Source organism: Aquarana catesbeiana, linkage group LG06, assembly GCF_042186555.1.
Source record: "Aquarana catesbeiana isolate 2022-GZ linkage group LG06, ASM4218655v1, whole genome shotgun sequence".
Lineage (NCBI taxonomy): Eukaryota > Metazoa > Chordata > Amphibia > Anura > Ranidae > Aquarana > Aquarana catesbeiana.
Window position 1 is genome coordinate 342250662 of NC_133329.1, and position 24735 is coordinate 342275396.

General features: G+C 41.3%; 1 protein-coding gene across 4 annotated transcripts in view; it reads right to left on the reverse strand.

Moving 5' to 3' along the window:
* UBR3 (ubiquitin protein ligase E3 component n-recognin 3) overlaps nucleotides 1-24735 on the reverse strand; it is a 327861-nt gene that overhangs the window by 198689 nt on the left and 104437 nt on the right. For all 4 annotated transcript variants that reach the window (XM_073633943.1, XM_073633941.1, XM_073633940.1 and 1 more), the window contains exons 9-16: nucleotides 24133-24312; nucleotides 21183-21316; nucleotides 20098-20184; nucleotides 15275-15340; nucleotides 10596-10685; nucleotides 4944-5072; nucleotides 4803-4855; nucleotides 1803-1936 (exon numbers count right to left, since the gene is read on the reverse strand). In XM_073633943.1, the coding sequence (XP_073490044.1) occupies nucleotides 1803-1936; nucleotides 4803-4855; nucleotides 4944-5072; nucleotides 10596-10685; nucleotides 15275-15340; nucleotides 20098-20184; nucleotides 21183-21316; nucleotides 24133-24312 (873 nt within the window). The remainder of the gene's footprint in view (nucleotides 1-1802; nucleotides 1937-4802; nucleotides 4856-4943; nucleotides 5073-10595; nucleotides 10686-15274; nucleotides 15341-20097; nucleotides 20185-21182; nucleotides 21317-24132; nucleotides 24313-24735) is intronic.

Consider the following 24735-nt stretch of genomic DNA (forward strand, 5'->3'; position numbering starts at 1 on the left):
ATAGGTAAGGGAGGGGAGGCATTTTTAAGGCTAGCTAGTGTTTGGCAGGAATTCTACTTTAACCACCTCCTGCCCACTGTGTAGGCAAATGACGGTGGTGGGGTGGCTCTATTATTCTGGGACGATGTCATATGACGACGTCCCACTCTCGCCATGTCAATGCGCCCACGGGGCGTAAAGCAGTGAACGGAGGCGCACTGTGTTCCTGGGATCCATGTCTTTATGGACCTTGCTTTGTGCACTGGTCCAAATCATTTGGTGGAGGGGGATTGCGGTGCAGGGTTAATTTCAGGGGTTGGCCTTGGCCCCTTAGTTCCAGTGAAGGGAATTTTTAAGGCATCAGCATACCAAGACATTTAGGACAATTTCATGGTCCCAACTTTGTGGGAACAGTTTGAGGGTGGCCCCTTCCTGTTCCAACATGACTGCCCACCAGTGCACAAAGGAAGTTCCACAAAGACATGGCTGAGCGAGTTTGGGGAGGAGGAACTTGACTGGCCTGCACAGAGTCCAGACTTTACCCGATAAAACGCCTTTAGGATAAATTAGAGCGGAGACTGTGAGCCAGGCCTTCACATCCACATCAGTGCCTGACCTCACAAATGCGCTTCTGGAAGAATGGTCAAACATTCCCATAGACACACTCCTAAACCTTGTGGACAGCCTTCCCAGAAGAGTTGAAGCTGTTGTAGCTGCAAAGGTGAAACAACTAAATATTGAACCTTACGAATTAAAACTGAAATGCCATTAAAGTTCATATACTTTTGGTAATATAGTGCACCTGTAGTCCACGTCACAAGAACAAGCACTGCAGGGTGGCTTCATTCACAAGTACAGCTATAGTGGGACCATGTAGAATGAACCCTCAAAGGAAGTAGAGGCTTGGAAAGCTTTCAAATATTTCTAGCCTACTCCTATTGCTCTGAACGATCTAGAAGTTTGAAAACTTACTCTGTGTAGACCCACTACACACCTTTACTTTCTTGAATTCTGTGACACATTTACCACACCCTGAGGAGTAGGCACTGCTGCATCACAGGATTCACAGAGACTGCATTCTGAACTACAGAGCTGCTGAGAGGAGGAATTTTAGGAGGCGGAGTCAGTACAGCTTGCAGGCTGCAAAGTACCAGCAAAACTCACAGCATCAAAAAATGTATTTTTAGGTAAGCTTATATTGGATTGTCAAAACTATTACATTGCTGATAATATAAAATTATAGCGTATGCTGTGGCCATAGATTTCCATTAAATTATAGGAAGCGCTGAGAAATACTGCTCATAGAAAGGACACAAACAGCATTCGCAGTATGCAATATTTTATATTTTTAATAATAGTTTTATTGACTCTATCCAATTTAGTTGCACGGTTTGAAACGGAGTAACCCTCTTTGGGCACCAGTAGTTCCAAAACACGGTGCTGTAGTGTATGGTATTCATTAACAAATAGATTGGCCTCATATATTATGCAGTATGCTTAAAGTTTGTGTTATGTTGAACGTGGACTGACAGTTTTTACAAAAGTTTTATTTACCAAATTGTTATTTTAGTTTTATTTAACAAATCTTTTTATTGTGCCAGTCTTAGTATTAATTCAGTGTAAGGATAACAAGTTGCAGATAAGGACTGCTGCGGACGGACCATTTTTTTGCAGCCTCAATTTATCTATGAATTTCGTTTTACAAACTTCAACCAGCCTCGACTGAACTATTTTAAATATCTACACATTGGGTCTTTTTAAATGTAGACCCATTTCTTTTAAAGAGACATAAAAATGATAGTCTAACAGAAACACAAACATACCTAAATGTAAACGAAGACTTAACAGAATAACTAAAAAAGTGAGTGCCCCTTCAAGCATCGATCTTTCATGATCAGCATCAAGGACAGTGTTCTGGTGCTGTGAAGCCATTGTCAAAAGATCCACAACCTTAAACCTATAAGTGGAAGAGGAAATTAAAATTTATTGTTAGGTAGATGAAACTTACAAGCCCATGTGTGACATGTTAAAGACACCTAAAGCTGATTTCTGTTTTGGATGAAATGCAGAAAAACAACCAGGTCTACAAGTCCTCTATGGGGACATCTCCCCTGATGCCTGATGTGGATTTAGCAGAATAAGCTCAGATTTTCAGCCTGAGAGCACTCTTTATATATTCCTATACAGCAGCCAGTAAATTAAGTACGATGCAGAATTTCATTCTATAGAAGACATACCATGGGACTAAAAAGACCTTAAAGTGGTTGTGAACCCTTACATACCACTTTTACCTACAGGTAAGCCTAGGCTTACCTGTAGGTGCAAGAAATATCTCCTAAACCTACATGGTTTAAGAGATATTTGCAAAAGACAGGCACCGATGTCTACGGCGCATGTGTCGTAGACAACGGCGCGCAGGCGCACTGAGCGTGCTGTTTCTAGCGGCGATCGTGCCGTTGGTGGTGGCTCCCGCGCTCATACGCAGGAGTGACATCATAGCGGCTCCACCCAATCACAGCACCAGAGCTGCAATACCTGGAAGGAAGATAGACACTTCGTTGAAGAGGGGACAGTGGTGACATCGCAGGCTCCTGTGTCAGGTAAGTAACACATAATGGGCTACAATGCGATGCATTGTAGCCCATTATGCTTTACCTTTGCAGGGAAACAAAGAGGAAGTAAAACCCATCAGGGTTTACTTCCTCTTTAAAGTGACACTAAAGCTTTGTTTTGTTTTTTAAATAACAAACATGGCATACTTACCTCCACTATGCAGCTCGTTTTGCACAGAGTAGCCCCGAACCTCCTCTTCTGGGGTCCCTCGGCGGTTCTCACGGCTCCTCCCCGCATTAGATAACCCCCTAGGAGAAGTGCTCTCCCGGGGGGTTACCTTGCGGGCGTGCTCCCACAGAAGCCAAATGTACGACTCGGCCCTCGTGCCCGGGTCATTGGATTTGATTGACAGCAGTGAGAGCCAATGGCTGCGCTGCTATCAATCCATCCAATCAGGACCCGAGACACCAGCTTTTGCTGGAGTGCTCGTCCCCGGGACGTGAAAGAGGGTGTTCAGGTAAGTAAAACGTGGGCTGGGGGTGGGGGGTGGGCGGGGGGGTTTGCAGCATTACAGGAGGTTTATCACCTCAATGCACAGAATGCATTGAGGTGAAAAACCTCAAAAGGTTTACAACCCCTTTAACCTCATGTCAGAGGTACATCAGCTGATAAGCCTCAGCATGTTCCAAAGTGTATGATGGCGGGTGTCAAACTGTACTCCATCCCATTCAAAATAGACCAATGCATTTTGGGTGGCCTGTTTAGAATTAAAATAAACATATTGGCATAAGGACATGGGTTTATTAACAAGCTACCCCACATTACATTTAATATAAAAGTACATTTTGTAGAACAGTATTAAAAGCAGATATTAGGAATATGGCTCAGAAGCACGCAATTAAGAATACAAGGACTAGGTTTAAGGTACATTTAATCCCTAAAGCTATTTTTCAATGTTTGGCATCACGTCTCACTGTATACAATGTTTTTAAGCAAACTAACGTCAGGGATATTTTTTCAAAGTTTTTTACCTGCAGATCTGCCAGTTACAACACTTCCTGTTGCAGGTTGAACATGCTAAGCGACTGCCTCAAAACTAGCAGCACTTTCAGCCTCTTGTGTGAGCAACTTTAGTTGACTGTTACGTTGCCTTTCTGATATAGCAGATAAGCAGCTAAACGGCCAACTGAGGGATAACCTACTCAAGACCCACTATAGAACACAAGTACTGTATGTGAGCCCTAAAGATTGGGAGCGGATTTCACTACATGCTCATCATGCAGCTTTTTTACGATGTAGAATCTCTTTGAATGCATGAATGTATTCTAAAATTACCGTATTTATCGGCATATAACACGCATTTTTTTCCCCTTAAAATCAGGGGAAAATCGTGGGTGCATGTTATAGGCCGATCCCCGCCGATTTCTGTGTCATCGGAGCGATCGCGGCGATTGCCGCCGACATACACAGCCGTGGGTAGATTTAAATATGCAAAAGGTCGGGTATGTGTACACTCGGGTATGTGTATCTCGGCTCTTGTCTGCTCTTGTCGGAGCCGAGATACACATACCCGAGTGTTCTCGGCTTTTTTTGGCGCCGCTCACAGTCACGCCCAGTCCCGCCCCATGATGGACATAACACAGGTCCAGGGGCGGGACTGGGCGTGACGGCGGCGCCGAAAAAAGCCGAGAACACTCAGGTATGTGTATCTCGGCTCCCTGCAGTCTCGGCGCCATATTTAAATCTACACCGAATGCACAAAGCTGCACTGAAGGCTGTATAGTAGATTTGGATATGCATTTGGCACTCTATAAAAAAAAGAACAAATTACACATGAGATAAATTTTGCAGTCACTGGCTTTCTACAAAATGTTCTATTTTAATTGTCTTTTTCATGTGAAAAAAATGCCCAGATGGAATTAATGGAAACGTTGAACTTGATTAATTTGGATAGCACAAAATAAACTTTAGTTACAGCCAAAGCTGCTCTGGACTGGGGCAAACCTGCACTAACAAAGCTGCACTGGGGCAAGGCTGCACTGGGGCAAAGCTGCACTGGGGCAAAGCTGCACTGACAAGGCTGCACTGACACTGAAAATGCTGCAGATGGACAGATAAGGCTGCATTGATGGGCATTTTATTGTAAGTTTGTTTTCCTTAAAATTCCCTCCTAAACTTGGGGTGCGTGTTATACGCCGGCGCGTGTTATACGCCAATAAATACGGTAATTTACATTTGAACTCCTGAAGTGTTACATGCTACCATCTTACCTTTCAAAAACAGATGAAATAAAGTAGTCTGGGTCCAGTCTGGATGCACAGACCTACAAACAGTCAAGCAGAAGATATGATTAAAACACAGACTCAACATCTCCCAGAGAACATTCTGTTCACTCTTGTCAAAAGTCTTACCTGTAATAAATAGATGTCAGGGTCGATCATAGAATTACAAAAATGCGACTGCACATAAGTCATCGCTTGTCCTTTAATCTGCAAGCCATTTCGTACCCACATGTTGCTATGAATCTCGGACAAACTTGCCTGTTGTAAAAAGGAGAAAGTCTGTCAGCTTGAAATATAAACTAACAAATAATGAAAACTCTTTCATATTTATAGAGCCAACATAATACAGAACAATATCAGAAGCTCACAAAGTAGGCTGCATTCACACCTGAGCGTTCACAGGCAATTTTGGTGCACTCTTCTATGCATTTTTTGTATTTTCAAGCTAGAGCTTTGTTTTTGCCAAAGAAAATGCCATTGAAGTCTATTAGGCCAGAATGCCCTATTCTTCTTTAAAAAGTAGGTCATGTACCCTTTCGTGCTTCAGATATCAAGTATGTGAATAGGTATAACTAAAAAAAGCATTACATCTATTAAAAAAATAAATAAAAAAAAAAAAAAAAAAAAGAAAAAAAAAAAAAGAAAAAGGGGATTGTGGTTGTTGTGGATTTTGGAACTTTTGAGCATCAAGCTACAAAATGCTTAGGTATGATCAGGGCTTAATGTTAAACTACAGCTAGTTTTTCCCCAGAATGGGGAAAGGACAGAACCGAAGTCAAGTTTTTTTATTTTAATTTTTTTGTTTTTGTTTTTGTTTTTTGCAGTCTGTATTGCCATTCGGAAGAAACTCCTCACTTTCTAAAAGGACAGGAAATGTTAAGATTTCTCTCTAGTGCAAACACAGACTGCAACAAAACACTCAGGGAAGAGTTATAAGCTCTGTCCGATTGATTTTGTTACTGTCCGTTTCTTCCTGACCTGGTGGCAATTTCCCCTGCTTTCTTGCGCTGCTATGACAGGACTGTACAGTAAAATATCCGCAAATGGGGTCAAAGGAAATAAACACTTGTTAGAAGTATTTACTACTACCCCACCCTAACACATAATTAAATTGGTCTAAATGACTGAAAGTAAATAACTCATTCTCGATTTCAAAATTTCTACATTAAAAAAGAAAAAAGAAAAAAACGTATTTTAACTACTCAGGACTAAATCCCACAGTGGCTTCCTCTATCCCATGGTGGTACCAGCAGTGGCACATTTCTCACACATTTCACATGGATACACTGCCCCACAGTGTATCCATATAGCCAAGCCAAATCTGTGAGGCTTCAGTTTTTTAGCAAGCAGTAAAAAGAGATCAGAAAAAAGGGAAGGAACACATGTCCTGTACTGTACTCCAAGATATTGATTTCATGGGCATGTCAAAGATCCTATTATCTTAATCATACACTACAGGGAACAGGAGTTGATTCATAGACCATCAAGTCCTCAAACAATAATTTGAGGGATGGGTAACAAAACAGACAAAAAAAATGCAGCAACAGGCCCACAGGAAGAACAAAAAGTGTCAATGGACCCAAACAGGTGACAGCAGAAGCACCTTGTAACCACAGCAGGGATCAGCTGAGGCTTAAAACAACCATCAAATGGTTTTAAAAATGTGTACAGAACAGCAGGCGGTGGTCCAGCAACCCTTGAGAATGACCGATGCAAGATCCTGTAAAGAACCCCAACTTCTAGGGTGAATGAGTGCAGATACGGGAAAAAGGGCTCATTCACTGAGGGCAGAAGCCCCAAACAAAATTAAAGTTGATGTAAACCCGATTTTTTTTTTTTAAGGCTTGCACCTTGTACAGTATAGGATTTCATATCATCTGTGCCCAGTCTTGCCACAGAGAGTTAATCTAGCTCTGAGCAGTCCTCTTATCTTTTTTCAGCGAGATAAAAACTGACACACAGAGAAATAGGAGTCAGTTCTTCCCCCTTGCTGTAAGTGACAGGTAATTTACATATCTCATGCAGCAGCCTGAGAGAGACATTCTGTGTACTTCAGATCCCATCCTTGGCTGCTCCACACCTCAGCATGATTTGGCATGCTGAAGTCATGTGGTGACTTTTCCGGGTTTAGACTGATCATAGTGATCATAGCAGAAGTTGAGGAGAAAATGCATATTGACAAGGGGAGTGTAGAGGTGGGCGGGGAGTCTACTGACACCACGAATCCACTCACCAAGCTCGGAACAACAGACCCACCCACAGAATCTGCCATTTTTCAGGTCTTAGACAGAGGGGAGACATTTGACAGGTAAGGATACATGCAGGAGGCAAGTATATCCTTATAGATAACCACTATGGCAGTAGTTTAGAAAGGATGAGAGTGGGTTTACATCCACTTTAAGATAACTATCCCATTGGGTGGGAGAAGGAAAAATCCCATAGTGGAACTGCTCTAAAACAAACCAAAGAGGGCTCAGCTGGCAAGGCAATATATGGCAGGTAGCAATAAATGACAGTCCTGACCCCATCCATAAGACCTATGTTATGCATCTGACATGTCCTCAAGGAAGGGCAGAGGGCAGGAGAAAGACATTCCCACAGAAGGTGATAAAAGAGCCCCAGGATAGCAAGAGGGACTGGCTTCCAGGAAACTGAATTCCTATGTAGCATAAGAAAAAAGGAGGGGGCTAGCTAGGTGGAACACAGGGGGAGCCAAAGCTAAACTACTGCTGTTAGGGGTAATACAGAGAAGAAGGTTCTGTTTTTCCAGAAGCCCTTTATAGGCAAGTAGCCCTTTTTAGCAGAAGGTAAGGGCTCTGCATGGACAGGAGCACCAGAAGGGTACAGAAAGTCGCAATGGCGTTGGAAGAAGAGCAACTTCTTGCAAAAGGGAGCGTACAAAGAAGCCAAACTTATGTGGAGGCTATTCAAGGTCTAAAAATAAGACCTACCAGGCACCATGTGCTAAGTGGCTTGCGAGTCCAACAAAAAAGGCTGCAGGAAGAGGAATGGGAACAATTTCCAAGACAGCGTTCCCCTTCAACACACTAGGTGAGAACTACCTCATATGGAAGGTTACTGAGTATGGAGAAGGAGCAATCTGCATGACCCAGCAAAGAAAGGACACCTAACTTAAAGGTTGCCTGACAAAGATGCTGGAAGATCACTAGGTGAGAGTATGTAGAGTAGTCACATAATCGAATATGTTTGGTGAGATGGGCAGACAAATGCCGACATATCTACAGAAATGCAAATGAAAAAAAGCACATAAAGGTGGTATTGAGCACAAGGACAATGTGACCGTTTCCTGTACTACGTCAGCATAGTCAACCAGTGTCATGGCCAATACTTTTAGGAAGCAAGGGCAGAAACACTGCTCAGCTCGTAAAACAGGCAACCCAAAAAACTTGACTTTGGTACGGACATATCAAGATTCAGGGCAGAGTCTGAGAGCTGAAGGCCCAAGCGGCCTGTGTATAAAAGGGGTGCATGTAGGAGTATGCCAATGACCTGAAGGGGAAAAAACCCAAGCACTGGCTTTCCCCAAGAGGTCCACCAGCAGAAACGAGGGAAATGCTCATTGAAATGCAACCTAGGTGCCAATTGTTCATGAGCATGGTGTTAGTAATAGCGAAAATGTTCTGCTGAAGGGGAATGTTAGAGTGAGTGCAATACATCTAGTGCCAGACCTCTTGTTTAACACTAAACTGGTAACCTGTAAAGGCTTTTAAAAAGGTAGCTTACAGATAATTTAATGAATCGTAGTTCGTCGCCATTCCACAGGTGTACGCAATTTTAAAAGCATGGTATGTTGGGTACGCTGCACAATATCATATTTTATATTTTACCAAAAATTGGGTATTATATTGTGTGTTCCCCCTAAAATTCATTTAAGTGTATTTTTTCCTGAAAATCTGTGTTTAATAAACTGCTGCGCAAAAAACAACCACCATTTGATTCAGGGCCTCTGCTTTTAGAAACTATATAATGTTTGAGAGTTCCAAGTAATTTTTAACAAAAAAAGGAGGCAGGTTACAGCAGTAAACAGATGTTTTAGGAGCATTATGGGGCATTCGTTGTTAAATAGATAGGGGTCCATGTGCAGGACTTTGAAAGTTCTTGACTATCCCCTTTTTGATAGTAAGCTGCAGGGAGGTGTAAGAAAAAACAAACAGTCTGTTGTGTAGCGGAGAGAGGACAGCAATAAAATGTCTTTGTGTACCTCTCTGAAGGACAGAGTGTATTAAAAGGTCGAGGCGTCTTTGCCTAATGTGAAGCAAATATTAAGACATCCCTCACCTCCCCTTTTTTGACAAGGGGTGGGGGCAACGTTTATTGCAAATAAGGTTTTTGAACAGGTCTAGTGGGCCTAGAGGTGGGGGGTGTGCCACTAGGGGAAGGACCTGCAGTAAATGATTATTCCCTGAGGGAATATCGTATTCACACGGTAGGGGAGTGCCATACAATAGGGAGGGGAGATTGAGGACACTTGTGTATAAAATCTCTTTCCCTCTGTAGCCACTGCAATGTATTCTTCTAGGAAACTTACAAAGAACTTCCAAACAACATGCCTTTGAAAGGCATTGTCCACCAATGGGGAGAGACCCCCACGCAAAGAGGAGGAGAGCCAAAAGGAGTCAGAGGCCCAGACATGCACACACCAGGTAATCATGTGTTGAAACTAGTTCACCAGTTGTTTCAAAAAAATGGAGATATAAACACTAAGTATCCTCTGATGGGCCCTGTATGGTGCAACATGGATGAAGACATTTGATTGGGGATATTTTCTTGATATTATATTTGAGGATCCTTGGTGTTCAAACAATTGATGAACTAGTTTCAACATTCACAAATACCTGGTGTGAGCATGTCTGGGCTCTGGCTCCTCTGGCTGTCCTCCCTTTTGCATGGGGTTGGTAATCTCTGCCCATTGGCGGATCATACTCTGTTGGTTGCATTTAAACTGTTACCTCATATCACCCGATGAAGCACAATGCAAATAGTTATGACCACATCCAAAATCAATGCATCAATCTACTACCTGTCAATCAGCTGTTAATGTCATTTGTTATGATCTACTCAGATTTAGACATACTATATGGTATGCAGTAGTTGTGCGCTGGTCATTAAGAGATGTATCACAAGTTCCATCTCTGATATTTACATGAACAAGCAACAATAGCTTTTAGGTAAAAATAGTAAATTACTTTCCCAACAGCTTTTCGGTATTTTAATTCTGAAAACCTTTTGGTTATGTTAATACATATTTGTAACAGTACTTCTATATTTCCTGGTATTTTTTGAGAAGTAGCTTCTTCAATAAAGTCAATATTTTTTTCTCAGGGAGCGGGCAGGGCTATATGGGTAAACTAGGGGGTGGTTCCCAGCAAAGCTTTAACCAATGTCCAATCATCAGACGGCAGCGGGATATAATTCATGGTCTAAGACTCAACTCCTGTGTCCTGTAGTGGAAAATTATTTTATTGTACAACCCCTTAAAAAAAAAAAAACAAACACCAACATGCTTATATCTAACTTGCCCAGATTTATCTTTTTCATCCTAGCTATTGTATGTTAATCCAAATCTTTAGTAAATACCACAACCACATAACCTTCTTGTGCACAAACTATGAAACATTCCTGCATATGTGCTGACCATGCTGATGACTAGAGGTCTATTCACACTTACACGTTCTTGTGGCTTATAAAGCATGCTTTGCCACAACACCTCACCTTATGTTCAGAGTATAACAAAAATGCCACACAATGTCGTCATACTACCTGAATGAGAAGTGGGTGAACCATCAGCTTCATCAGCATTTCCTGGTCAGGTAGAATTGAATCTAGATCTATCTCTTGACATTTCACAGCCTGCAGGAGAAATGGGACAAAGCAAAGGCTCTTCATCTTCATTTTACTAAAGAGGTGTTAATAGAGGACTGCAAGTACATTACAATTAACAAGATCATTATTTCTACTTAGTGAGGGTCATGGCTCATTTTCTCCCCACATCTATTTAACCAGCAAAATACATTTTCAGCCTGAGTTTTTCTATTTGCGCTTAAACATATGGAGACAGTTTAATTTATTTGGATGTCCCTCACTCTGACCATCGTAATGTAAGCCACAAAGCAGCCATGTACCTTGACCTCCTTTAAACACTCCTTCCAGTCCCACCTTGGGGCAAAATGGGGAAAGTGTCAAAACTAATGTTGTGATTCTGCCAAAATATCAAGAAATAATATATACTTTGCAGCACATTCTTTGCGATTAAAGCTAAAATTTCCAGGCAATAAAGGCTTTTTTTCTCTTAAAATAACATTGTATACTTACCTGCTCTATGCAATGGAACTGCACAGAGTGGCCCTAAACCACCTCTTCTGGGGTACCCTGCTGGGGCTCCCATCTCCTCCTCTTCAGTGTCTCCCCCAATAGCAAGCTGCTTACTTTGGGGGCAGACATGTAGGTTTGCTCCAGAGCCAGGCTGCGTGTGTCCACAGAAAGACACAGTGCAGCTCTGACCCACCCCCTGCTCACAAGATTTGATTGACAGCAGCAGAAGCCAATGGCTGTCCCCTGTCAAGTGAATGCAGGGAGGAGAGGGTTACTATGGATGGACACAGCACGGGATCAAGTAATTTGTGGGATAAGGGAGGGGATACTGCTACTGGGACATTTTTACCTTAATACAGAGAATATTTTAAAGGTAAAAAAAATGTTTGTGGTTTTATAACCACTTTAACAGGGAAATACACACAGATGCAAATCAGCCACATTTGTGGCCCCCAAAAAAAAAAAAAAAAAAAAAACACATTCCATACACAGGAAGGTGGCAGTGTTTTCAGTATCACAGTTAAAGGAACACACTGGTGTCACCTCACTGCCCCAACCTGCTGAATGGACAAGAAAGAAGCAGCACTGATCTAGGCATACTGGAGTGACCTGGTATGATTTATTTTCACTCCGACGACTGTCCTGGTACCATTAACAGTAGATATTTGTATTCTGGGATCAGGTAACTCTTTGGCCCGTACAAGAGTGCTTTGTTCTTCTCTTAATTTACACAAGAAAAAGCTATAATCTTTAAGTGGAAATCTTCTCCAGTCCTACTCTGGCTGTGAAGCCGAAGGCAGCATAGCTGGCTGCTCACAGTTAGGATGCCGGCACGGGGAACCCTAAGGCTAGTGAAGAACTAGCCCGGTTGAGGACGGCGCTGGAACCAGAGGACAGGCAAGTGCCCTTTTAATTAAGTGTTAGCAGCTACAGCTAAATTTTTTTTATCCTGCGTGAACATCTGCTTTAATCGTACAGTACAGGGCTTGTGTTCATAGACCATGGGATGTACCCAAGCAATAAACTGAGGGGTGGGCAACAAAATAGCATACTGAACTGCCAACAGGCCCACAAGAACAAAGGGTTAACCACTTCAATACCAGGCACTTAGACACCTTCCCGCCCAGGCCAATTTTCAGCTTTCAGCGCTGTCGCAATTTGAATGACAATTGCACGGTCATGCTACACTGTACCCAAACAAATTTTTTATCATTTTGTTCCCACAAATAGAGCTTTCTTTTGGTGGTATTTGATCACCTCTGCGGTTTTTATTTTTTGCGCAACAAATAAAAAAAGACCGAAAATTTCGAAAAATAACAAGTTTTTCTTTGTTTCTGTTAAAATTTTTTGTAAATAAGTACGTTTTCTTCTTCAATGACGGGCACTGATATGGCTGCACTGACGGGCACTGATATGGCTGCACTGACGGGCACTGATATGGCTGCACTGACGGGCACTGATATGGCTGCACTGACGGGCACTGATATGGCTGCACTGACGGGCACTGATATGGCTGCACTGACGGGCACTGATATGGCTGCACTGACGGGCACTGATATGGCTGCACTGACGGGCACTGATATGGCTGCACTGACGGGCACTGATATGGCTGCACTGACGGGCACTGATATGGCTGCACTGACGGGCACTGATATGGCTGCACTGACGGGCACTGATATGGCGGCACTGACGGGCACTGATACGGCGGCACTGATGGGCACCAATGAGGTGGCACTGATGAGGTGGCACTGACGGGCACTGATAGGCGGCACTGGTATGCGGAACTGATGGGCACTCATAGGTGGCACCGATGGGCACTCATAGGCGGCATTGATGGGCACTCATAGGTGGCACTGATGGGTACTTATGGGTGGCACTGATGGGTACTTATGGGTGGCACTGATGGGCAATGACAAGTGGCACTGAACACACTGATTGGTGGCACTGATAAAACATATGGAGGCATTGCTGGGCAGATCTGGAACATAATGGTGCCAATCAGTGCCCATTTGTGGGCACTGATTGGCACAGATTGGGCACATGTGGATGGCCATGGGGTTCATACCTGGCCATCCACATGTTGCCCCTTCCCTGTTGGTCCTAGTGGCAATCCCTGGTGGTCCAGTGTGGTGATCTGAGGGGGAGCTGCGCTGATAAACAATCAGCCCCCCCTGTCAGCAGTCAGACGCGAGTGAGGAAAAGCCGATCAACGGCTCTTCCTCTTGACAGCGTGATCAGCCGTGATTGGACACGGCTGATCACGGAGGCTCTTTACCAAGCCTACACCGATCGCCGCGATGCGCGCCCCCAGGGGCGCGCGGCGGCACGTTATCCTGCTGGACGTCATATGACGCCCAGTCAGGATAACTGAACCACCTCCTGGCCGTCATCTGCTATGGGCCGGGCGGGAAGTGGTTAAAGAAACCTATACAAAAAAACTCAGATAACAGTTTGTACAGCCAAAGTTGGCATTAGCCGAGGCTTGAACATTCACCTGGCAAAATCTGTATAACATGTAAACAGAGGACCAGGTTGCAGCCTTGCATACCTGCAAAGCAGATGCTTGATCCTGGAAAGCATAGAGACCCCCAACAGCCCTGATAGAAGGGGCTCTGACAGAGAAAAGAGGAACACTTTCTATGAGGGCTTATGACTTGGAAATTATTTGCCTGAGCCACCTAGGCCACAGCCAGAACTAAGAGGGACTCAGTCTTGTAAATAGAAGCTTGTAGCTTTCAGACAGACCCTAACAGCCCTAACTACAATAAAAGCCCAATCTCCTTGTCTTGGTTCGGGGCAGGACAGAGAGAAGGACAATGTCCTCATTGCAGTGGAAAGAAGAGATCACCTTGGGTAGGAAGGAGAATTTTGGTCTCAAAACCATCTTTTTGTGCAAAACAAGAAATGTTTGTTTTGGTTTTTTTTTACAGGAAAGAGATGCCATTTAAAAAAAATGCCTAACAGATGTAACGGCTACTAGTAAGGCAACCTTACAAGTGAGGTCTTCCAATTAAATATTTTAAATTGGTTCAAAGGGAGGTCTCTAAAGAACAGAGGGCATCAGCTTGAGATTCGAAGGTGACACAGGAGGTTGTATTGGGGGATTTTTATGAGCAACTCCCTGAAGAAAAGTTTTAATAAGGGATTGCAGGGCAATGGGTTTCTGGAAAAGTATTTCCTGGGAGTGAGCTTTCTGTCCTCACACCAAGCAAAGTAAGCTTTTCCTGTTTGATGGCAAATTTTGTGGGAGTTTTTCTTGCTCTGGGTAAGGTGGCAATACCCAAGTATATGCTCTGCGAGTGACCCTAGCATGTTTTTTTGCCAGTGTCCAGTCATCTGAAAGTAGTTACATATAACATATGGTCTATTAACAAAAGTCCTGTTTGTGTGAGGCCTGGACCAGGCTCATCAACTATAGACAGATACTCACAAAGTTCTATGAGCATCAATGTTAATGTCCTTTTAAGCAATGATTATGTATTATGATAGTGATTTTTAGAGCAAGGGAAGGCTAAAACCCCTCGCAGACTGCTGTGCCCCTGTTGGAGATTTTCTCTCACTTCTCAACTAGGTTCTGAAAGTGGAAATATACTTACCTTTTCTCCAGCTCTGCGATGTCCTGGAGCTCCCTGCCAGCTGCTGACATTCTCCTGCTTCTGGGTACAGATCTTTGGCCATTTTCATAGGCTTGGTTGAAATGACATCACGCCCCTACCCATGCGTGAGAGTTCATTCATCTCGGCATTGCCAAAATTTAACACTAAGCAGCTCAATGTATAGGATGCACAGGCAGGTAAGGAACTTTAATACATAAGAGACATAGTAGGTCTCTTCAGCATTAATAACCCTGCTTGTTTACCATTTTTTCCCCCTAAAGATACACTTTAAGCACAGCTTATCATAGCATCCATAACTACCCCTGATGCACAGCATCCAATTATAAAAGCTACCCTATTGAAAATTGCTACTGAAAGCCTGCAAAAAATTACACATTAAACAAATATGCTGTCTGAAGTTTGCATAGAAGCAACCACCGCTAAAGTCTCATCATTATACAAGGAAATATCACTAGCAGAATGTATTGAAACTGTTACTACAAGGTTCAGGAAATGAAAATAAATTTTCACCTTGCTCAGAAACATGGCATAGTATCGATGTAGAGGCAAATGAAAAGTAACTTGATTTGGAGCAGGCTGAAAAAGGAAAAGTAATTTAAGTAAACGGTATAAAATAGCAAGCAAAGAAAACTTACATATTCCAAAATAGACAAAGAAAAAAAATCAAGGCATCAAAAGCAACAACTTTAAGTTAAAGAGAAAAAAAAGTTTCTGGAAATTCATGGAAATCCATGTACTAGATATATAGATAGTATGTTGGAATAACACTGGCTTGCAAAAAGAGGAGATTAACAGAAATAAAACCAGTGTTATGGCAGAGCTGCTGATTGGCTGGCTGTCACTTTTTGCATAAATAAAATATTACAGCACCACCAAATAAATGTGTGAATGAATGAAATCAATGTGAAATTAATTAAAATAAAAAAAAAAAAAAAAAAAAAAAGAGAATTGCAGTATGTGAGTGCAGCTATAATATAATCAATAGTTTCACAAAACACATATATAAAGCAAGCTGATGGGAAAAAAAAACAAAAAAAGTGGTTGATTTACTAAAACTGAAGAGTGCAAAATCTGGTGCAGCTCTGCACAGAAGCCAATCAGCTTCCAGGTTTCTTTGTCAAACTGAACAAACTGAAAATAGCCACTTGGCTACCATACAGAGCTGCGCAAGATTTTGCACTCTCCAGTTTCAGTAAATCAACCCCAAAGTGTTATGAATAGAGAAATGTGAAGGGTCCTCCACTATACTCTGCATCAAATCTGCCAGTGTGTGGGCTTTCACCAAACACTCACCAGAAACATATGCTTCAACAAAGGCACAAATGTTCCCTCTGCTTAGCTCTGGCTTACTAATGGATGCCTTGCCTCTGTCCTTACCTCTCCACAGAATAGAATACTATCGTGGGCTGTGGTGATAAATCTCACCAATGGAGCAGAGAATGGCCATAGTGTAGTAGTCTATTCAGAATCGTAGAAACATATGATAAACCACATCCAAATAGGGTAAAAACAAGTAATACAGCATAGAAAACACACATGAAAAGCCACTACACTAGAATTGGTGCAGCAGCGTGACATCAGCACATAGACTCCATCCTACATGTTTTATCCAATAGGACATCTTCAGGGTCTGCCATCTACTCCTCCTATCTGGCAGGAGCTGGAGAAATGCAGCCATGTTTGCACAGACATTCTGCCACATTACCAGGGCAGACTTGCCACAATCTTTCTGAATACCAGGATCTCAAGCTAAACCACTCAAGACCAACCTATTTCCAAAGACTGGATCATAACTATTACCGCAGGCAAATTCAGAAACAACCCAGTGACAAAAAAAAACAAAAAACAAAAAAAACACTCTCCCTAAAAGAATTTCAAAATAATAAAATATTACATATTAAAACCACCCTAAAGTTAACTACATTGAGGGTTAACATATCATATATAACAAACATGACTGGAGTTCCCTAAATATACATAATAATAGTCTCCTAGACGTACATATAAAACACATAAACCTATCACAGCATAAAAAAAAAATACATGTAAAAAGGCACTAAACGGTAAAATAAATTAAAAAGAAAATAAGTGGAGTATGTATTTACGTATATAACTATAATGAGAAAAACATCTTTGTTTAACAGTAATGAGAAACTGAAAAATCATATACAGTGGAGGAACAAGAACCGCTACATTGTGTCAGCGTGAAGCATTTGATATCCCAATCCAACTTCAAACCATGGGGCATGAAGGTTCTAAACACATGGACTTATCTCCATTTTTACATTACTTTATGAAGATTTTGTTTAATTTTTTTTGTCACTGGGTTACTTCTGAATTTGCCTGCAGTAAAAGTTATGATCCAGTCTTTGGAAATATATGTCGGTCACAAGAGGTTTATTCAGAGAGTTCAAAGAGCCGCCCCCATTAATATGGCAGAATGCCTATGCAAATATGGATGAATTTTTGCACCTTCCCCCAGATAAGAGGAGTAAGGGTGGCTACAAAAAGAATAGCGGACAGTTGACACTAGAGGTCCCTGAAGATGTCCCATTGGACAAAACATGTAGGTTGAAGTGTATGTGCCAACGTCACGCAGGTGCACAGATTCTAGTGTAGTGGCTTTTTATGAGAGTTTTATATGCGGTTTTACACTTTTTTTTTGGATGTGGTTTATCGTATGTTTCTAATATTCTTAAATAAACTATTACGCTATGGCCATACTGTACTCTGTCTGCTCCATTGGTGAGCTTTATCACTACAGACCACACTGGTATGGAGAGAAAAGGTAACATTTGTGCCTCTATTGTCTAGGCTGTTTGCACTGCACTCGTAGCATATATTTCTGTGAAGTGTGCAATTCACTGGGTGTTCGGTGAAAATCCACACACTGGTAGATTTAATGGTGGAAGAAACTTTACGTTCCTCTATTCATAGCACTTTGGCTTGGTCTCTAATAGAAAGACTTTTCTCCCCATGAACTTGCTTTATATATGTGTTTTGTGACTATTACAGAAACATCTCTGTATCCTCCTGGGGATTTACATCCAATTCTACCTTAAGCTCCCCCAGTGCATTTGCACGGTTCCACATGGACCATTGAGCAGACACAGTTTATGGGCTCATTGGTGCCCCCCCATGGGTGCTGCAGTGCTACTATTTATTATTGGCTATTTATTGGCCCTTCCTCGTTGGAACTGAACCCCGAGATTGGTTGTAAATGGAAACAGTTGATGTCATCTACCTCTATTGCTAAGACCTTGACGTCTATATTTGAATACATTTAAACTACCGTTTTTGAACTTGTGAAAGCCTTTTTACAAGTGAAACCCTCTTGTGTATTTACTGAAACCTGAATGTGTCCTGAAGAAGTTCTATACGAAATGCGTAGACACATCGGGGCCTGTATCATGTATATTCTTTTATATAGATGATTTTTTTAATTATCTTTTGTCAATGTCTTTGTATTGTACGTATTTATATTAAATAAAATTGATTATATTGTTATTTTGATTATGCTTTCTCAGGTTTGTTGTGCCTTTAAAGTCCACTCAGGGGGTCCTTGTTGAACCCCCTTCTCTTTTCTTATAACATACAATTTATACGGATGTGGCCATAGGAGTGTCCCTTTTTCTCTATTCTTTTGTGACACTATTGGTTGGAATATAGTTGAACTCGCATATTGCAAATATCTTTCTTTAATTTGGATTCATTTCACATATTAATTTATTTCATACACACACACACACACACATTTATTTTGGTGGTGCTGCAATTATTTGTTTATACATACCCATCAGGATTTATATATCAATTTTGATTGCAAGCAGCCTACATTTGGTACCATGCAGGGTAAACTAACAGGTTCACCTAACTACTTTTTCCCTTTCCACAGGTGCCAATACTTGTTCTTGCAAGAAGTGAAGTGGAAAACCAAAATACCCACTATGGATAAATATGAGGAACATACAACTCACTCCCCTTCTTTCTCTGGTGCAGTGCAGGGTGCCATGTGCTCAATCACAATGCAACAATGGGGTCACAAGGGAGCAGGTCAACAGTCAATGAGACAGGTAGCCTACACACAGGGCCTCTTCTTCCTCCTTTACCAAAGATATTGAGTACCCAGTAAGGATGGGCTCGGGTGTGTTCGCACACTCTACGTGCAGAGCCCGCCAGGAAGTCGGCACTGCACAACTCTAATCACAGGCAGTGAGACATCCCAATGTGCAGCTACAGAGATCGGGAAATGTCTCACTGCCTGTGATTAGCACAGCGCAGTGCCGACTTCCTGGCGGGCTCTGCATGTGGAGTGTGCGAACACGCCCGAGCCCATCCTTAGTCCCCAGTAACGGCTTCAGACACCACATCCCAACTGAATACTTAAACAAAACACTAGCTAAAGGGGATTTTTGGAGGGGTAAATATGTTATTGTTCCAGATGATCAACTATATGTTTAAAACCATAATTGTTCGATTTAGATTTTCAATTTAAAAACATCTTTTGAGATGAAGAGATAGAGAATATTCATTGTAGAATATATAAATTTATTATATACACATACTATGATCAAACTGAGGGTGTTCAACATTCTATGATACACATCAAACAGATTATCTACTGCAGATACACAGACAATTCACAGACAAAATTCAGCTAAAGCTAGAACATGCTTCTTCAGACAAGAATGGAAACCATAGTATGTCTAACATCTAACATCGTACATGAGCATAAATCAATGCTCAAGGGACTGTAGTGGATCAGATGGGACATACTCTTCAGCCCACCCATGAGGAGCCCCTGAAGGATAAAATCTCTCCTCTATGGGCTCCTCTGATGCTCAACAGTGGTATTCTATGAAGGTCAATTGGAATTTAGTAGTCTCAGCAGGTATTTAACAATGTACCGTACATATTTGTATTAAGCTGATCCCAGTTAATACAGATATCTAAAAGGTACATCATTACTTACATTACAGTGGTCAAGTAATTGGGCAGACCTTCCCACCCCCTGAGAGTAACAGCCCAGTTAAGAAGACACCAGAACTAGGTGTGAAGGGGTTAAAAATATGATTGCTCATTTGGAAATATAACATAGTGACACCTCAAAAACTGCTTTATTTCGTCCTTCCACCTGACAGCAAACTAAATGGATGAGGAGCAAGGAGACAAGTATGTCCAGCTGGACGGGGGGGTGGGGGGGGTGTTAACTGAACCTGTTGTTCAGTCCTGCATGGGCATAGCACAGGTTGAATGTAAACCCCTTGACCAACGATCACAATGCCAATGTATCAGTTTAGTTTTGTTCAGACACTTAAAAGTCAATGTCTTACCTCATCCACAAAGTTGATGGCATCAAACCAATCTTGAAGTGCTTCAAGGCAATACCGGACAACATTCCTTGTGTACTCCTGGGTTTCCTGCAAACACAAATATGCATAAGCCTACTGCTAAAACAAATTAACACAATGGTTGCATTTGATCCTGAAAAAAGAAAATATATCTTTAAAAGTACCGGTAGTCATATTATTATTCATATGAAATAAGTATATAAAAAACGCTCAATCCACAAAGATTTAAAAAGAAAAAAAAAAGGCAAGTGAACTTTATTTTTACCTAATTTTCAAATATAATTGGAGCTGAAAAGTCACTTTTTTGAAAAAAAAGAACTCTTATTCTGGTGTAATAGCTTTGTGATTTGAGCAGCATAGATGGTAAATATTCATATCTCAACAATAGCATGTTAAACAATTACATACCTAACATACTGTAGTCAAAATGAAAATGTGAAATATCCCATACAGTGGAGCGCATTTTAAAATTGGATTTCCAAATGAAATTGCTGGTTCTCTGGCTGTCATGCTGAGCCATTAAATTGAATACTTAATGAGTCACTGACTTGGAACAAGTTAAAACTTCAAATATGTGTACGAGTTCCAGATCAGTGACTCATCACTGTTGTAAATGGATGATTCCCACAGTCAGACATCTTTATTTTTTTAAGAAATCAGAAATTGCAGTCTCCACACTACTCATGATGGTAGGGGTTAAGTTAGTATATGCATTGTGGGGGTTATAGTTAGTATGATTTTTGCTACATGTTAAACATATGTCATTGGTTTGCACAAGAACTCATAATTTCACTTCAATGTAATAGGTCATATTGCATTGAAGTGGGATTTGCACATTTACACATGTCAGTAGTGTGTTTCTTTTGGTTATATTGTAATTGCGCTACACTTTTTTCAAGGAATATTACTACTCGTGATGTGTATGCTTTACAACAAACTCACCAAAAAGGCAACCAACTCTTTGATGTCCTCCCTTTGTAATGAGAGGAAAATAACAGACTTTCGCCCTTTTTTCATCAGTGAAAGCTGGGTTATTGGATTTTACCCATTCAATATATTTTACCTACCCTGACTTTGCAGTGGGACAGGAGACCCCACATTGGCTGGGCACAGGCTTCAAGTTCAGCAGCAAATGCAGCATAATATGTCTGGGACTCAAACTCTACATGTTCACTGAGTTCCCTCTTATTTAAATTCATACCTAGAATAAAGCAAGGACAGGTTAATGTATGAACAGTTACAAAAGAAAATGTAAAAAAATTTTTTTTTTTTTTTTTTTTTTTTAAACATTTGGTGTTTATGATTATCAATATCATTGCTAGTTTCTGTTTTCTCTTTGAGACCCCAGTGGTAAGATTTCCCAGTCTCCTTTCTGGTATAACAAGGGTATTTTTTGTACAGGGAAAATAGGACCCACCACATGCTGCTACGAAGATGCAGACTTGGAAACTCATGTACTGTATAGAGGTGACATCACCAGAGTTCTAAAAAAACATATATTTAAAAAAGACAACTCACTCAATGGTAGAAAGACAAACAGTTTGGATGGAGTTGGGAAAGGTTTGGACCTCTGCCAAGATTTTACTTTTGCCAGTAACCTGTTGGGAATATTTCTCCCCACTCCCATGGCACCAAATGCATTTTGACAGTGTGTTATTAAGACAAAAGGGGGTGAAGTCTTCCCAATGTTGACACAGGGAAAGTAAAAACATTTCCAAGGGGAAAAGATTCACAAACACAAGCTATATGCAAGGGTAAAAGAGTTGCTAAAACAAGAACATTAATTATGTACGTTCTGCACAGTGTTTCGAGTCCCAGGAAAGCACTGGCACTAAGTCTACAGTATTCAGGAAAGAACTAGAAGGGTTTGTTCACACTAGTGGCCACTGGACTGCGCTGTGAAGAGATCAGTTGCAGTACACTGTAATAACACATCGTTCAGTTCACTTTCTTTTCAATATTTTTGAAATGTCACAAATGATATACTGTATATCTTTATGCACTGCAGTACATTATAGTTTAGTGCATTGCAACACGCTGCACTGAGATAAAACAAAAAAAAAACAAAAAGTTTAACAGGTCCTACTTTTTTCAGCACACACTATTGTGCTGCAGATACATGTGTGTAAAAGATAGACTACATACACAAAAAAAAAAAAAAAAAAAAAAGCTCCCAAGCATGGTTTCTTACTTTCTGTGCATTAAGATTTCTGGCTCCCAGGTGTCTTCTATAAAGTTAACGAGCTGAGATTAGGAGCACTCTCTTAAAGGGAGTGCTCCTAATCTCCGCTGGTTACCTGTATAGAAAAAGACACCTGTCCACAGAAGCAATCAGATTCCAATCTCTCTATCATGGCCAAGACCAAAAGAGCTGTCCAAGGGTGTCAGGGACAAAATTGTAGACCTACACAAGGCTGGAATGGGCTACAAGACCATCTCCAAGCAGCTTGGTGAGAGGGTGACAACAGTTGGTGCAATTATTTGCAAATGGGAGAAACACAAAATAACTGCCAATCTCCCTTGATCTGGGGCTCCATGCAAGATCTCACTTCGTGGAGTTTCAATGATCATGAGAACGGTGAGGAATCAGCCAAAAACTACACGGGAGAATCTTGTGACTGATCTCAAGGCAGCTGGGAGCATAGTCACCAAGAAAACAATTGGTAACACACTACGCCCTAAAGGACAGAACCTGCAGGGCCCGCAAGGCCCTCCTGCTTAAGAAAGCACATGTACAGGCCCATCTGAAGTGTGATAATGAACATCTGAATGATTCAGAGGGAGAACTGTAGTGGTCAGATGAAACCAAAATCAAGCTCTTTGGCATCAATTCAATTCACCATGATTGGAGGAGGAGGAATGCTGCCTATGACCCAAAGAAGACCATCCCCACCGTCAAACATGGAGGTGGAAACATTATGCTTTTGGGCTTTTCTGCTAAGGGGACAGGACAACTTCACTGCATTAAAAGGGAAGATGGACTGGGCCATGTACTGTCAAATTCTTCCGTGAGAACCTCCTTCCAGTTTCGATGCCCTGGCTGAGGGGTCATGGATGGGTATTCCAGCATTGCAATGACCCAAAAACACACAGCCAAGGCAACAAAGGAGTGGCTAAAGAAGAAGGACATGAAGGTCCTGGAGTGGCCTAGCCAGTCTCCAGACCTTAATCCCATAGAAAATATGTGGAGGGAGCTGAAGGATCAAGTTACTAAATGTCAGCCTTGAAACCTTAGTGACTTGGAGAGGATCTGCAAAAAGGAGTGGGACAAAATCCCTCCTGAGATGTGAGCAAACCTGGTGGCCAACTGCAAGAAATATCTGACCTCTGATTGCCAACAGGGGTTTTGCTACCAAGTACAAAGTCGTGTTTTGCGAAGGGGTCAAAATACTTTTCACTCATTACAATGTAAATCAATTTATAACTTTTTTAAAATGCGTTTTTCTGGATTTTTCTGCTATTCTGTCTCTCACTGTTAAAATAAAGCTACCATTTAAAATTATAGACTGATCACTTCTTTGTCAGTGGGCAACGTACAGAATCAGCAGGGGATCAATACTTTTCCCCCTCACTGTACAATCTTTATTCATTTTCCTTCAAATCAAAACTTACCAGAATTTTTACCTAAACAATCAACTCATTTTATATCTAGGTAGACACTTGTACTACATATGTAACTGTTGCTAGATATAGAAGATTGCTCATTTATATTTCAAGTCCTATGGCCAAATATAGTCACAGTACTTGCAGCAGTTAATCTGCACTGCCTCTAACCAATAAGTTGCTTTCTTTACAGTAAACCCTCCAGTAATAACAGACATGTGCATAATGCTTTGCACAAGAAAAATTGTGAAAACACTAAATTACTTAAAAACGCCTATTTCTGAATTACAAAATCAGGCAAATGCATCTAAAAAAAAAGGTGTACATGTACGAACAAAACTATGGTACACAAGCAATAACAAATAAATACAAAGTTATATACTACAGCATAATTCAGAAAATGGTAATGCCTACCTTGAAAGAAAGATACAAAATTCATCCAAGTCACTAACAATCCATGATCCTCCAAGAACTTTTTGGCTACACTTTGGTGAGACAAAATATTTATAAAGTCACTGACGAGTGGCCAGTACGTATTATTCTTCAGTAATGCTTCCCCACAATTTACTACTACGTGTAAACTGTTTTCTTCATCTAAAAAAAAAGAATAGATAAATACATAAGCTGTTTTACCTGCCAGATGATTTGAATAGCTGTCAAGCCCAATCACAGATTTATACAGCACTGCTAGCCAGTACAACTAGCTGGGTGGCCTTCCCTTTTCCTGCAATATAGTTTAGTAACCCCCCTTCCCTAGCCTGGTAAGAGACAAGGGAAGAGAAGCAGTTCACTCCATCTGCTCCTGTGTAGCATGTTCTCTTTCCACCAATTTTCTTACAGCATGTTCATGGCTCTTAGTGCTGCCTCTCGCATTCTGAGTGCTGCTGTACAGGTGAATAAAGTCTGATATTAGGACAGATTAAGGTGGTTACACTAGCTGCATTTAAAATTACATTTCTTTTTTCATTAAATGAAAAATGCAATAAATTAGTGTATTTTTAAATCTTACAGGATTTC